Genomic DNA, 16,152 nt, shown 5'->3' on the forward strand with positions numbered 1-16,152 from the left:
AAACAGAGGGCTGAGTAGCTGTTTATCGTATATACACAATATCTTCTTTCAAAATGAAATGTGATAGCTTCTCAAAAAGTACAAAGAGCTAGCATTCCAGACCTACACATGGCTTAATACCAAAGAAATCAAATCGTATCTGATGTTGCGCATATGAACAACTGCCTCCAGAAGGAGCTAAAGTGTCTGGTTTATAGGACAATTTTTTTGCACACTATTTTGAAAAGGAATTTGTTTTCTAAAAGCTGTTCATTCTCTCCCCACCCCCAACCCAAGTGTTTTGACTATGTTTTGAGTAATCAAAATTAAGTTTAGCAGGGGTAATAGGATTCCTAATGAGAGAACTTTGGCTATTGGGTGGTACAGATAAATGTGACAAACAAACAAACATCACCTTACCCTGAAACAACCAGGTGCTCTGAACTCCAGCTGTTTGCTAGAGATTTTATGCGGAAGAGTAATAAGTCAGAGATGAGCATGAATTCAAACATCTGCTATTTTGAGCATGTTTTGAGTTTCATAATGGGAACCAAACTTTAGTCTGAATCATAATTGCAGAATTAAAGCAAGTGCAGGTGTAGTGTAGTGGTTAACAAACAGCCTGGCCAACGAGTCATTAAGTCTCTGGATCAAACTTAACTCAGCCTGAAATCTACTGCATGGCCTTGTGCAAGGCACTTTCTCTCAGCCTCAGCCCCCAACTGTAAGACAGAGATAATACTGGACTACTTACAGGATATTTTAAAGAATGACTGAGGTACTAAGTAACATGCATTGAGGCCACAAAGGAGAACAGCTAAGCAATACTATTGCTACTAATTTTACTTGACTGGAAACAGGCACTTAAATTCAATGAGTTACCAATCAAAACTGTCAAACTTCTAAAAAGCAGCTTTGCATTTTCACAAAATTAACATTTAGGTAGTAGTAAAGCATGACTGAAGCATTTTTAAAACCCTTTTAACCAAAGCTTTGATGCAGCATTAAATTTGAACTGTATGAAATTTCAAATTCTCAAGTTTGAGAATTTGAAAAAACTGCTTCAATATTTAATGTCCAGGTTTATTTAGCTCTGAGATTATGGTATACCTAAAGTACACACACACATTTTATCCTCTTGAAAAACATTCACTTCTATTATTCTTCCTGCCTCCACAAATGAATTGTAAAGAATAAAGCCAGAACCTACTAATACTAGTCATAAATAGCATACCTCCAACTACCATAGATGTCACAAAATTGAGGCTAAGTTAAAAAACAAAAAGCCACAATCTTTAGCAAAAATGAAGGAACTATAACCTCAAAATATTCTGGTTTTCTTATCTAATGGTATATGTTTGCACACTACTGAAATAAAATATATGATGTGTGTACAAATGCCAAGAGAAATATTTTACTTACCTGTAGTTGTAATTTGTCAACAACAGGTTCTGTGCATTCATATTCACAGAACACAGTTCTGCAGAATGGTTCCACAACGGAACAGAAGCATAAATAGAGGCATGACTACGAAATAACATTTTAAAAGAGGAACTTCATATTATAAAGAGAACACTGTGTATTTCATTGCCCATACAATGACAAATCTATTATTTTTTTATCTGCAAAATTATATAAAGGTGCCTGAAAATATAAAAGGTGTATGACTGACACTGAAAATATAAAAGGTCAGTGTATGACTGACACTGCATGCAACTGTACTACACTGACTTCAGTGTTACTCCTAAGGATTAACCTCGCGTGGAATCGTATCTTTAGACAGTACTAAGCGCAACTTAAATCACAGAGGTTCTTCTGCTATGGCAATATACTATTCCATACATCAGGATACACTTTAAACTGTCAGGACAATTATACTCTTGAACTACAAAAACAGTTGTCATATTTGTGTAGGTGAGGTCACTGAAGGGCAAAAAGATAATTCAGCCTGAGGCCCAATGGTTCCCAACAGGCATTGCCCTCAGTGACATCACATAGCCAAATCTGAATGGCTGCATAATTACATTAACATTGCTAGGAAGGTGGTTAATTTTAACACACAAACTTGGTGCCTAAGCTGCAGCCAGCTGGGGCTGTGCAGAGGCCCACAATGGCGTGCTGCCACTGCTTGAATGCTAAATACCAGAGGGGGCACAGGGCACCTGAATATGTTAAATCTGTGTTGGAGGCATATTGTTTCTGCATCACTGTAATCTAGTATTATAGTCTGTATTGTGAAATCAAGAAAAAAAAAGCATGAAAAAGGTTGGGAGTTTAAAAACACTGCGGTTTTCTTCCAATGGCAAGTTTCAAGGACTTTGGATCCCAGAGCTTTGCGAGTAAGAAAGGGGGTCCAACAGTATGCAGTTCACAGTGTAAATTAAGCCAGACTTTGAAAACTGAACAAAAATACTGTCAAGTACAGAGAACAAAAGAGCAACTTCAAACATGAGACCGCAAACGTTATTGAATGTGCAGAACCTTTTAAAAGTGTAATCATTTGCATAGCCTATTTAGATTTTCTGGTGTCCCTATCACCTAAGCTAAATGTGTATCACTTTCACAGACCCTTCTGCATTAATAAAGCCAAGGAGATTTTTATCTGTGTATGTGAATAATTTTAATAGAATATGTAACTCCAAAATAATGATTTATGGTCATAGCTGGCTTGTTCTAAAAAGAATTATCACAGAACAAAATATCTCAGGAAAAATTATCAGTTGTATTCCATGACAAGTTGTTTAATTCAAATGTCTACTCTTCTAAAGATCACATAGCAAATCATGAAAAGATAGCCTAATAGAATCAATAGTAAGTCTTCTTTGAAACAAAATTGTAAACATGAAAAAATGCTAAAAGAGTATTGTCATTCATATTGAATACTTCCTCGTTTTATTGTATAAACAATTTCAAAACTATTCATACAAATTTGTAGATATATCATCAATAATTTCAACAGAAAACAAAATGTGTATAAAAACAAACATTTATGATATAAAAATGATCATGATTGAAAAGATGTATTAAGAAATTCCAGTCCAAGAAATGCAGTTCTTTCCTGAATATGTAAGCACCAATTTCACTAAATAATTGCTCATACCAAGGCACAAATCATTTGGAACATAAAACTTTTATATATACTTCCGGTATGTTCTGAAGGCCATCCTTGCAGTTTGTCACCAATACAGAGAATCTGTATTTTTTTTTAATGTGCCCCACATGTGGAAGCTATAACCTGACTCTGAATATAGCAGTTTTGCGAAATGTTTGTTATGATCTCATCAATATTCATTTTAATTACTGATGAATCTCTGAAGATCGAACACCTAGGAATATTCTTCATTATTAAGTGGATGAACCCTCTAATATCACACAAATAAGGTGTGAATAACTTAGCTACAGTTTAAGCATGAAGAACTGTAAAAAGCTCACAATGTTAATTTATTCAACATGTGCACACAATTATATATGCTGTATTTATTGGGAGGGAGGTTTAATATAAAAATGACCAACGCTGGAGTCAGTATTAAGACTTTTGCTAGGTAAGCTTAACTATTGCATATAGTACATTAAGACTTCACAAAATGACAATAATGGGAATGAATTACCAACAGGTTTTGAGCTAATACCATCCTAATGGGTAAATACACACAAACACCACCTATAAAGTATATATCTGATAGGGAAGTTATTAGTGTTCAAGGTTAGCAAACTGAGTTTAAAAGTGAACCTGAATACAAAGAAACTATTTCACTACTCAATCCGAGTGGTAAATGATTACTAGAAAATCAGATTCCTTTAATAACTAATTATATATTTGATTCTACAAAGGATAGGCCACCAGAAATTATGTTGAGGTACTTCTGCCAAAGCTTAACTATGGCTGTAAACCTGTAGAACACTCACTCATATTCCACCAATCAACCCTTCATATACTTTTAATTGGGTCAAAATAAATATGTTTAAATGTAAATGAATACAGACCTATAATAATATAAGTAAAGTTTGTTTTGAGTATATCTGATTAAACTCTGAAGTATTTAATACTACCTTCCCATGTACCATAAAGTGCAGTCAAATACTTTATCAGTGTACAATGGAGCTAAACTCATTTGTATGGATGTCACTGAAAATTATTATCTATCATGTACAGATCTTTAATCTCCCCGGGCTACCTCATGTTTCTTCATGTCAGAGAAACACAGTGATTTTCCTCCTGCCTGATTGCTGACCCTGAGGCAACCAGCGGCCATTTACCAGAAACTGCTACTCACATGCAGCTTTAAAAAACAACAAAAACTGAAATTCTAGACACATTTTTCTATTAAAAACTAGGTTTGCACTTTAAAAAATATTCAAACAAGCAAAACAAGTCTCAAATTTAAAAGTTTAGCAGAATAATTTAGAATTGGAACCAGATTTAGTTATGCTTAGTGTACAACCACTGAAATCAATCGGGCAAGTCAGTCATTTAATTCCCAATTATTACAACAGCTCTACTCTAAGCATAACTCTGTCTGGATTCAATCCTCAGAATACTGCAAGATGCAACTAGGATGAACAAAAATTGCTTCTGTGGCATAGACAGCTTAAGACTAAACAAACAGCTCTTCAACTATGATAACTTCCTTTGAAAAAGGTAGTAGCGTACTCTATGAGGACGAAGATGGTGCAAGAAATCTCCCTTTTTCCTTGGAACAGAATAAAAGGAACACCTTTCTATATCATCATGTAAGTTTAAGGCCTTCCATGAGTTCTGCTCTTGAGAGGGAGTGTGAACATCTGGCTCCTTGCAACAACCAGATCAGCATTTCATTGCCCACTCCACTGCCCACATCCTGAATTCTTTCATAAAGCTAGAGAGGAAACAAATAAGTTTGTCCAACATATTTCCCTCCAGATCTGTGTATCAGAACTGGTTTTGACAAACATAACCATACCAATACATAGCTACACAGCTTGGAGATCAAACAGATGAAGGGCAAAGTGTTGTGAAAATGGTACTTCTTAATCATGTCTCACTAAAAATAATTAACAATTTGACACTTACCTAAAGCTTGAGAACTCAGGAGCTAGTTTTTTTGTCTCATATGGGGCATGTAGACAACTTGATATGTTAACGGTAAAAACTATTTTTTTGTTAGAAAATATTAAATGCAAGAAGTTCATAGGGAAAAGACCTTCAAGTTCCAACAAATGTTTTTTTTAAAAAAAGAGAGAGAGAGGAAACAGGCAGCACTTGTGTATGCCAATTCGCGTCTGAATTCTTGGCATAAGAACTACTTGCTTGTGATTTCTTAAATTAACTTCTTATTGCTTACTGAGTTGACTGGTTCAGCTGGGGGGTTTGAATAACCATTTCATTTGGGGGCATTGCACAGCATCCTTATTTTGTTCAAGACCTGAATTATTAAGTATGAGACTGCTCAAATGCAGGGCATAGGAAACATTCTCCAGAAGGGGCTGAAAATATTGTCCTTTCCCAACTTTCCCAAAAGCTTTTCTAATGGCTGCTTGTGTTTAAATCTGTTCTCTTTGAAAAGAAGCACAATTTTCAGAATTGGCTTGAATGTTGTGCCTTTCTCATGTAACCATTTAGTAGCAGAAGCTATTTGTAGGAATTAAGCATGTACCATCACAGTCAGATAGATCGCAGTCAACTCCTAGCCTGCAACACCAAAGATGCATGTATTCCTCCAGTTTAAAGTATTTACTCAACCAAAGCCCTTTCTGTCTGGCATGCATATATATAACTAGTAACACAGTCTAGTAATACAATGTTTTAAAAGTGTTCCTCTTATAATAAAACATATGGCACTTTTATGGTATTACCACGACAGCTATAAAAAAAGCAACCAAATAATTAAAATCTAAGGCCAACATAACTACGAAAAGTCATGTGCAGTCTTTTCCTACACTTCTATGTAGCGCAGCCTGGCTGTACAGAGCACTGGTGCTTCTCTTTGAGAAACTACTGGAGAGGCAGAGAAGTCAGATTTAAAGAAATGCAACAGCCAAAGATTACACTCTATGGTACGTACTTAACAAGCCGCTATCCCAAACTAATGTCAATTTTGCCAGTATAATATTTCAAGCACAACGAGAATGTCATAACAGTTATTACACCTACTAATGAGAAAAAAATCAAATATTTTAAAAACTCAGAAACAAAAGGCAAACTAAATGGTAGCCAAAGGTAATCACTCCATTATGCTGAGCTGCACACTGATAAGATTATTCTAATAAAAATTTGGTCAGGAAGCCTTTCTAAGTATTTTTTAAAGTATGATAGGGAATCCAGAGCAGATATTAAAACAATTATCACAGGGTATACAAACCAGCAATGCTCTGCTTAGTTTAAAGGAAATCTGATAAATTCATGTATTGCACTCTCCTTTTATACAGCTACAGTTAGGAAATTATACCACAAAGATACACACACCTAATTAATTACCTCAAGATACAATCCTTTCAGACATAACTGTGACAATATTTTAGTTTATTTCTTGTACAAGGTTTTTTGCACCCCATTCTCACATGTTTATCAGGAGACCTGGGAGAACCAGGTTTTCCAACTCTCTACCACCATAATACAGTATCATATTAAATACTAATTACGTTATATGCTGCCTTCAGACTGGAACTTGTGCATTCACATTCTTCCAACATTCATAAAGGTCATTTCCTTGAAGCAGCACAACTTTATAATAAAAGTTGCAGCAAGCATTTTCCTCTATCAAACAAACCTTTATGTAGATTCAGTTAAGTTATGGGCTTCTTTCTGCACTGTAGCTGATTAAATTATAATAAAACAGCTGCAAGAAAGCACAAAAAAGTGCCCTTTCAAGGCATTTACTGCCCAACTGCTGCAAAACAGTAAGTGGTTTGTTATTAATAAAGTGTGCCTACATTCCAGATTCACAGTGCAATGGAAACATGTATTCAGGCTCTCTAAAGCATCAGTTCCATCTTCATTCTTGGAAGTATGCAGATTTTTCTTGCAGAAAAATTGATATATTTCAAATTCCCTTCTGCTCAGCTTATATCCATCTTGATTCCAAACATGCCACAACTACTTGTGTTTGTTCCCAGTTGAATATCAACCCTTAGGTCACTGTCATATGGTATCAGGGGCAATTGTTGGCTATTACAGATTAAGTTCAACAAAGCCAGATGCAATAAATGTCAGCTGTGGTGCACTGTCCTCTACCACAGATTGTCTAACCACCTTCTGTTAAAAACATACAGTACATTAGAGTTGTACATTAGTACCCTTACAGTGGCTTGTATGTACCATTGATGCCTACACTTCAACTTAACAACTTATTTATGATGCCTTGAGAAAAATCAGAAGTATGAGGATCAAAAAAAAGGTCAGCTATAGCATGCAGATTTAAAAATCCAATCACTGGAATGAATCAGGTCAGAAATAATCTACATTCTACTTATTTTAAAACCTGATTCTAGAGAGCTTGCTTTAATGTGCCATATCAACCAGAATATTAATGATGTGTTTCTGTGTTTTCTGCTTTGTCGTCTTGGGAGAGATTCTTCAGATTATTCTGAAAATCAAGAGTGAAATTCTCTCCAGTAGCTTGAGCAAAGGGGTTGCTGAAAAAGAGGCTTATATCTAACGGTGCTGCAGTTTCTGAATCCCATGAGTCGTCAGAACTACTAGAGTCTTCTGTAGTGGTAGGAGGATAGCTCAGCTGTTCCAACTGGTCAATAATGTCAGTGAATTGAAAAGCTGAGCTTGACTCAGAGCGAACTGAATATGCTGGGAAGTTCACCATAGAACTAGCTTCCGAATGATTAGCAGAGCTGTAAGTGTGTAAAAACGATGTGCCATTTAATGTCAAATTGTTGAGAGAACTACTTTCAGATTGGTTGTTAATTAGTGAACTGGTTTCAGAAGGACTCAAAAGACTTTGAATTCTGCTTGCCTGAGCTTTAACTTGAAATAATTCCGAAGTATTTGATGGCTGCTCATTCCCATTAAAATCACTCTCTCCTTCAAATTCAAACTCATCATCCATGTTCATATCTACTGCTTCTATGGAATATCTGTCAGGACTTGACTGAGAAGATGCCATATTTTGTTGAAGAATTTCTTTAGTTAAAGCAGGTGAATCTGAGAGACACTTAGATAAATCTGATTCCTGTAAATCGAAACCACCATACAAATAAGAAAATGCTTCAGATCCTCCAGCAAAAAAGGAGATTTCTGCTGGATCATCATCAATGAATTCTTCTGAAACCTGCAGTTGGGAGTTTACCAGTTTTACAAGTGGGGCACCTCTACCTTGAGGCTGATGCAGTTTAGCAGCAGTAGCCATACCTGTGGTAAAATCATCCTCATCATTGTCATTTTTATAAGTAATCCTACCTTCTTTGCCACACTTTTCTATTGCTACATCAAAACCACAGCTATTCTCAATACTAGCACAAATGGGGCTGCAGTTTTCTGCAACATTACAAAACCCAACACCTTGGAATGACTGGAGCATCGGTGATCCATGCTGCTGTACCACTTTCTTGCCTGTTTCTTCTGGTATCCCACTATTTCCTTCTGCTGACAAGCTCCTTGTATGTGATATTCTGGACTCCAAAAGGAATGGATTGCTCTCTGTGAAAGTGGGCAAGCTGGCAACATTTGTAGATAATACATTATCCGAATGGAAGGAGGCATATGTACATGCATTAGGTCCAAGGATTCTTAACCCTTCTGTAAATGAGACAGTCTGGGGGGAAAATAAGAGAGGTCATTATTAAATCAGCTATTTTAGCACATATCTAAGCAGATAAGCATGTACTCTGAAAGCAAGTTAAGGTATTTTGTCCATAGGGCCAAGAAATGTACTTGGTGAAACATGAGTCAGGTGTTTTACCAAGATGCCTTGTGTAACCTGACAGGACTTGGAAACTCATCCTTGCCCTATTTCTAGGATTTATACTCCTTCCTACCTTGGCACTTGAGAGTCTACCCTCGCAGACGTGGTCCTGTGGAAACATTATCCCATGTTCTGTTCTACTGTAATTTCTATAGGAATATAACAGCTAGTTTTATGTCACTAGTACTTTCCCTGTATTTAGGAAATTAATGTCTCTATCCAAATGGCAGACATGAAGGCCAATATTAAGAACATAAGAAGAGCTATGCTGGATCAAACCAAAGGATTAACTAGAGCAGCATTCTGTTCCCCACAGTGGCCAACCAAATCCCTATGGAAAGCTCCCAAATAGGATATGAATGAAATAGTACCACCCTACTCATATTTTCCAGCAACTGGTATTGGGGCATACTGCCTCTGATACTAGAGGTAATATATTATTACGGAGGAGTTTCAGATGTACTGGCTCTCTGACTTGTGCATTTGTGCACTATGTATTTAATTGGCATTACCATGACACTTTGGCTCAAGAATCCAGTTTGGTTTTGGAAGGCACAGAAATGCTGCCAGGAATGTTGTTAAGGCTCTGAACTGGCACTGGAGCCATAAAGCATACTTGCTTCCTCCTTGATTAAATTAATGAGTGTTGTTCCTTGCAATTGTGGAAATATGCAAATACCTGCCTGATTGCCATACCACCACTCAACTGACTAACCCATGACAGTACCTTTGAACTGGCTAATCAAAAGCCCTGGCAGAAAAAAGGGGCAATCCTGAAAATTCCCATCTCCCAGATAGGTCAGCAAGTCAAGCTCTACCTGAACATCATTAATGACACTTTTTGTTTTTAATATTGTTCTACGCTGCTTTGTATAGCCAGCCAGATGTAAATCAACTAATGGCCAAGGAATCTCGAGCTTTTGTTTAATTTCACTGAACCCAACTACTGTTGCTTTTGAACTCTATAACTGCCTTGGGGTTTGGGCAGATGATGTTCATTCTTTCTGCTTGCGCATCCCTCATGCTGGTGTGTGTCTCCACTCTGAGAATAACTTGGGGTCCAATCAGCCTTATTATCATTCTTTGCGACTCTTTTCTAGCACAATTGTCCGTTCTACTCTGGAGCCTACCCCACGTTCCTGCTTCCCTGCCTCATTTGCCTCAGACAAATCTATTTGCCTCATATACCCAGATAGAAAGCTTTACCACCTTGTAAAGCACTCCACTGAGTACAGAGCCAGGTTCCACACATAATGCAGTACAACTTGCCAGTTCCATCCAACCATTTTCGTGCCTCATAAGGGACTGCAACCTATGTGTGAATTCTCAGTTCCAAGTCCAGTGTGAAATTGGTCCCACAAGGAGCATAGAGCACTGGGAAGAAAGCCACTATCAAAAAATCTCAAACAAAACGCACAAACTCTGAACGTTACAGGGACTTCCAAGGCTCTTTGTTCAAAACAATTTTTAACTAAATTGTTGTGGCTAAGCCTCCATTCAGTTTCCCCATTATCACCCATCCAAAAGGCTTTATTTTGGATGTCTGTGGACAACGTGGTGCATCTCATTGTCAATGAGCTTTGAGTAGGAGGTTGGACTCAATGGTCTTATAGGCCCCTTACAACCCTACTATTTTATGATTCTTACGGCTAGTGAGACTTATGCTCCATTTTAGAAATCGTAACAAAAACTGACATCCATTTCAAAGAGTCTGAGTAGCCTTGGTGACCATCCCCTGGGTTGAAGGTACTGCTGCTGAATGCTCAAGTTAGTGACTGAGAAAAAAACCCGCCATCTAGGACTTGATCCTGGATAAGCACGCTGACAGAGACAAAGAGACCTCTCTTTCACAGAGACCTGGATGGATGAGACTGGGGGGCAAACCTCTGCCAGCTTTGCCCACCTGGGTTCTCCACGTTACAGCAGGCAAGACCGGGGGCGGTGTGTAGGCCAAGTTACAGTGGTCTAACCATGATTCTATCCCCCTGACCAGGTGCCTCCTCCCACAGTCTTCCAGTTTTGAGTGTGTGTACCTGAAGCTGGGTGTTGAGGATAGAAATATAAATACAAACTATTTTAGTACTCTGTTGAGAAGCATCAACAATCTTGACTTAACCATGAAATAGTTACATTGGAGAAAGCCAGGCAGACTGTAATGATCACCCACTGGTTTCTGTATATTTGTAATGTCTAATTTGGGTTTGTTCATTCATTCCCTTATGTAGAACCTAACCTTTTTGGTCAATATAAAACAGCAGAGAGCATTATTGGGAGGTAATGATGTTTACTAGATAGAGATGAATGACCCTTCGAATTATGTTCATCCAGTAATAATGTTGCTAGAGTAGATGAATGGGGAGAACTGTCACTGGGGCTTGTTACAGGGTCTGCTCTGTATCTCTATAAGAGGTCCACTGCTGCTAGTGAACAGCTGTTCCAGGTTAGCAAAGTCAAGTCCTTCTCCTAAGGCCTACATGAGAGAACTATGCTGGTTCAGAATTCTGGACTCAAGAGCTGACAAAGCTCATGAATTATATGGCTGTGCTAATTATAATAAAGCAATAATGCTGACAATCTTTGCTCTCTAGAATGGCATTTATAGAAAAGTCTCAGTTATTACAACAGAGAAGCATAGCCGGATTAACTGGAGGGCTAAGGGAGCTGAAGCCCGCAGCTCATGTTCTGAGGGGGCCCACTAGCTAGCCAGATTCCCAACTTTTAAACAAAAAAGACCATGTCTCTAGCCCTTGTAGAACCAGAGATATGAGACAAAATGTTCAGAACCATTCCAATATTTTGTGAGAAACAGTCGTTTTTTTCCCAATAGTTTTGAAAGAAATGAGCATGCTATTACCCTTCAGTGTGTTTAGTTAATGAGTGAAGTCACAACTGTGATCAATGTTTGGCCACAGAGAGAAGTGTAAAGTGACTATTTATCTGCAGAAGGGACTTCTTGGTTCATTTTGAACCCTTTTTTTGGTCCCAGAAAGCTGTATCTGAATGCGCCCAAGGAATGTGAAATAGTGGGAGTGGAGGGAGAAGGAGGATTTAGGCTGGAATTCTAAGTACACATTTTTAACAATACGTGTTACTGAACATAAAGTTTTTCTAAGTAAACATGCATAGGATTGTGCTGTCTATTGTGCTGACTACATAGGTGTCTAGGTTTCAAACAAACTGAACACAGTTGTACTTATTTCTGAGTACACGTGTATAGGGTCATGCCATTAACAAACACCAATGGATAGCCATGTTTGTCTAATGCAGCAAAAACAACAGTCTTGTGGCGCCTCACAGTTTACAATTCTTCCCCCCTCTACACCATATGTAATGTATATAAACCTCAAACTCCCCATAATACTCCATACATGAAATGGATTACGGTCCACAAAAGCTTATGCCAAAACAAATTTGTTAGCAGGCCCACTGCAGAGAAGAGCTTTATTTGATACATATACTGATAAGCCCTGCCCACGATAAATTAAAATTGCTCACTGATAAGAAATACTTTGAAATACTTAGGACCAAATTTTGGTCTTGATCCAAAGAATTGCTCTGCTCCATGAGCCCCAGGGAAGTCTCAGCTTGTACTTCTAAAACAGCAACCCCAACTTCACTTGGCAGAACTCCTCTGAAAGTAAGGGGAGTTTTAGAAGCAGTTTGTGATATGGCATGGAGGTCTGCCATTCAAGGGAAAAAAGTTAAGAAATTCCACTGGGCATATTCCCAAGGCAAGCCTGCTTTAGAGCCATGAATAACTTGAAAAACAATGAGTCACTTCAAGTTACATAGTACATACTTATTTAACATCACTACCAGAAATGGGAAGAATGGAATAGGAACAATGATTTTTTTTTTTAAAGATACATTTTTGAAAATACAGAAAGTGTCACTATAGAGGTTGACTTTTGTAATCTTTCTGTTCATGATACTGTAAAAAGGTTAATTTCAGGTCAAACCTGTTTGGGTGGATCAGCATTCAAGGTGTGAGCAGACATTCTAGTTTTGCTATGCCTCCTGTAAACAAAGAATATGCTATAAGAACCTGAGAAATAATCCAAACACTTCATCAGCTATATATACAAATTAAGGGGGGGAAAGGGGGGGGTCCCCTGGCAAGACACTATCCCGCAGCCTACCCTATTTCACAAGGTTGTTGCAACTATAAATGAATGAGTGCTATAAAGATTCATAGTAGTAAGTCGGTGAGCCTCAGAATGTTGTCATCATATATTAATGATTTAATCTATGAAAAGTTATTGATTAAAAATTAGAATTGTAACTAGAGAGAGTAAAGCTGGTCAAGATGTAGAATATGCAAATCTAAATATTCATAACAATACTTTACATACCTATTACAATTTGCAGGTACATTTATTATGATGGGGTTAATCTGACCTCCTTAGGGAGGGAATTGCACAACTGGGGTGCTGCCACAGAAAAGGCCCTGTCCCATGTCTCCATAACTCCTCTTGGAGATGGGACCTGTTACTGTTAACAGGTCCCATCTCCAAGAGGAGTTATGGAGACATGGGACAGGGCCTTTTCTGTGGCAGCACCCCAGTTGTGCAATTCCCTCCCTAAGGAGGTCAGATTAACCCCATCATAATAAATGTACCTGCAAATTGTAATAGGTATGTAAAGTATTGTTATGAATATTTAGATTTGCATATTCTACATCTTGACCAGCTTTACTCTCTCTAGTTACAATTCTAATTTTTAATCAATAACTTTTCATAGATTAAATCATTAATATATGATGACAACATTCTGAGGCTCACCGACTTACTACTATGAATCTTTATAGCACTCATTCATTCATGGTCTCTGAATATCATATGAGAGCAGGCTGACTTCCAGCTACCTATGAGGTGGAGCACAGAGAGACCATGGCCCCTGACAGATTACCTCCAAGGGAATGCAGCACAAATTAAACTGACTGAATCTGGGAAATACATAAGTCTAACTCTGAAGCAAAAGAAGTAAGAGTTTAATCATTTTACGATTTCTAGAAAAAAACTAAGATCTTTGATCAGCACAGCAATGACGTACCCTAAATGTGAGCAGAATTTCATTATGGTAGAATAGACTAAGGAAGACACAAGATAACCAAAGTACATTAAACTTCTTCACTTCTAAAATAGCTTGTTACCTTTCATATGGAATTTTTTTCAACCCACTCTCTTTAACATAATCCACCAATTGTTTCTGTGTACGCCCACTGCAAAGTAATAAGCATAAATGTTACCAAAATCTCATGAAAAGTACACACAATTCTGGGCTTTGAGCAAATAATTTTTGTACTTGAGAAATAAGATACTTAATATTTAATTTAAAAGGAATTACTTGAAAAGTTTTTCTTGAATTCATTTTCCTGGAGCAAAATGAACTGGCTTATATCATACCTGTATCTGAAAGATGAACCCCTGCTGAAGAAGACTGCTTTTGACTTTGGTTTTGGCTGATCAAATAGCCTGAAGAAAGTGTGATATTCAACACATATTTTCCAGAAGTTCTTGCACTCATCTCTACTTCCCAAAAGAAACTCTAGAGTATCCTGGTATGGACCCTAGAATTGAAACACAATGGGCTCAAACTTGCTAGCTCCCATGTAGCGGACTTCAATGCAGGTCTGGAGAATTTGCTATAGAACACCCATTCACTCAATGGCTAGAGAGGGAATTGAACATTTAAAAATAGGTTTTTCTAGAAGCAAGCAACGCCCCCCCCCCCCCATTTCTTGCTATCACAGTTAAGACATAATAGGACAAATTGTTTGGACTGGTATGAAGTATTACTGAACAAAAAATTAGAGCAAAATTTACAGGGAATTATTGACTAGCACATGAACTGAACACCAGTAGTTATGAAATAAATGGTATATCTCACCCTTGCAAATAAGTTCACAAAAGTTACAGGCCCAAAAGCATTTTTACTAGCCCACCAGGTCATAGGAAGCTGTTTTATACTATCCATCTGGCCCAGTACTGTTAACACTGACTGGCAATGGCTCTCCAGGGTTTCAGGCAGGAGTTTTCCCAACCCTACCTGAAGAATCCAGGGATTGAATCTGGGACCTTCTGTACATAAAGCATATGCTCTACCACTGAGCTACAGCCTTTCTTCATGAACACTTACATTAGACATTTGTGACACACAGATAGCTTTGTGTGGGTGTAGGGGATGGTGGACACTCTTTCAGTTTATAAAAGCTTCCCTATTTGGTTGCCTGGAGGTGATTCTCACTTATCCCAGATGGCTATTTACAAGATTGGCTTGCAATGAACATGATAGCACTTTGAAATAAACTGTATTTACAACTGTCAGTGACAGAATCTTAGACTAGATGAAAACTACTTCAATCAGTCTGCTTTTGCATTGAGCTACATTTCTTTTCACAGCTGTACATGAACGAAATGCATATGAACTGAAAACAAACTTTTGAAGCAAGGTCTACTAGAAGCTCTAAAATACAAAGTTATGAAAAAGTAAGTACCAAAACTATATAACACCCTTACTTAAGGGTAGAGTAGGACCTGAGGATAGACATAAATTTTCCCTATTTCTTCCTCCCGTGGGCAGTTAGCATCAGAATGGCAAGGCACCACAAATAAAACTGGGAACAGCACAAAGTACAATAATAAAAAATAAATGTAACTTCCTTTCCCCTGTAATTGAGCTGACTGTTATGTTGATCTGATTATAAATTATTTTTCTCATTCCAAATATTCCCCTCTAATGTTGACTGTGTCTCCAATAATCTCATATTTTATAGATTATATAGTGTGGTATTAAATTACATAACACTTGACAAATATTATTTATTTATTAATTGCCCATCTGGCCGGTCACCCAGCCACTCTGGGCGATGTACAGCAATAAAAACAGTTTATACAATAAAATTCAACATTAAAAACATCACATTTCTAAAATTACCCTAGCCCACCCCAAATGCCTGCCTGAACAACCATGATTTTAATGTACGGTGGAAGCTCATTAAGGAGGGGGCATGGCGGAGTTCCCTAGGGAGGGAGTTCCACAGAGTGGGGGCCACCACAGAGAAGGCCCTCTCCCTCATCCTCACCAGCCTAGCTGTCCTGGCTGATGGGACAGAGAGAAGGTCATCTGAGGCTGATCTTGCTGGGTGACCAGCCAGATGGGCGATTAATAAATTTAATAATAAATAAATAAATAAATAAATAAATAAATAAATCTTGTTGATAGGCACTCCTTGAGATAGGCTGGGCTGGAACCATATAGGGTTTTAAAGGTCAAAACCAAC

At 37.7% G+C, this 16,152-nt stretch overlaps 1 protein-coding gene across 9 annotated transcripts in view; it reads right to left on the bottom strand.

Annotated features, from left to right (window-relative positions):
• Positions 1-16,152, bottom strand: part of FARP2 (FERM, ARH/RhoGEF and pleckstrin domain protein 2) — a 124,934-nt gene that overhangs the window by 37,638 nt on the left and 71,144 nt on the right. For all 9 annotated transcript variants that reach the window (XR_014789568.1, XR_014789570.1, XR_014789569.1 and 6 more), the window contains exons 10-13: positions 14,276-14,439; positions 14,023-14,091; positions 12,830-12,887; positions 8,468-8,720 (exon numbers count right to left, since the gene is read on the bottom strand). Coding sequence is in view for 6 of the 9 variants with exons in the window: in XM_084847008.1 (XP_084703134.1) it covers positions 8,468-8,720; positions 12,830-12,887; positions 14,023-14,091; positions 14,276-14,439 (544 nt within the window). In the remaining 3 variants the exon portion in view is untranslated. The remainder of the gene's footprint in view (positions 1-8,467; positions 8,721-12,829; positions 12,888-14,022; positions 14,092-14,275; positions 14,440-16,152) is intronic.

Source organism: Heloderma suspectum, chromosome 3 (assembly GCF_057233095.1).
Source record: "Heloderma suspectum isolate Gila_16-S chromosome 3, 16-S_ref, whole genome shotgun sequence".
Lineage (NCBI taxonomy): Eukaryota > Metazoa > Chordata > Lepidosauria > Squamata > Helodermatidae > Heloderma > Heloderma suspectum.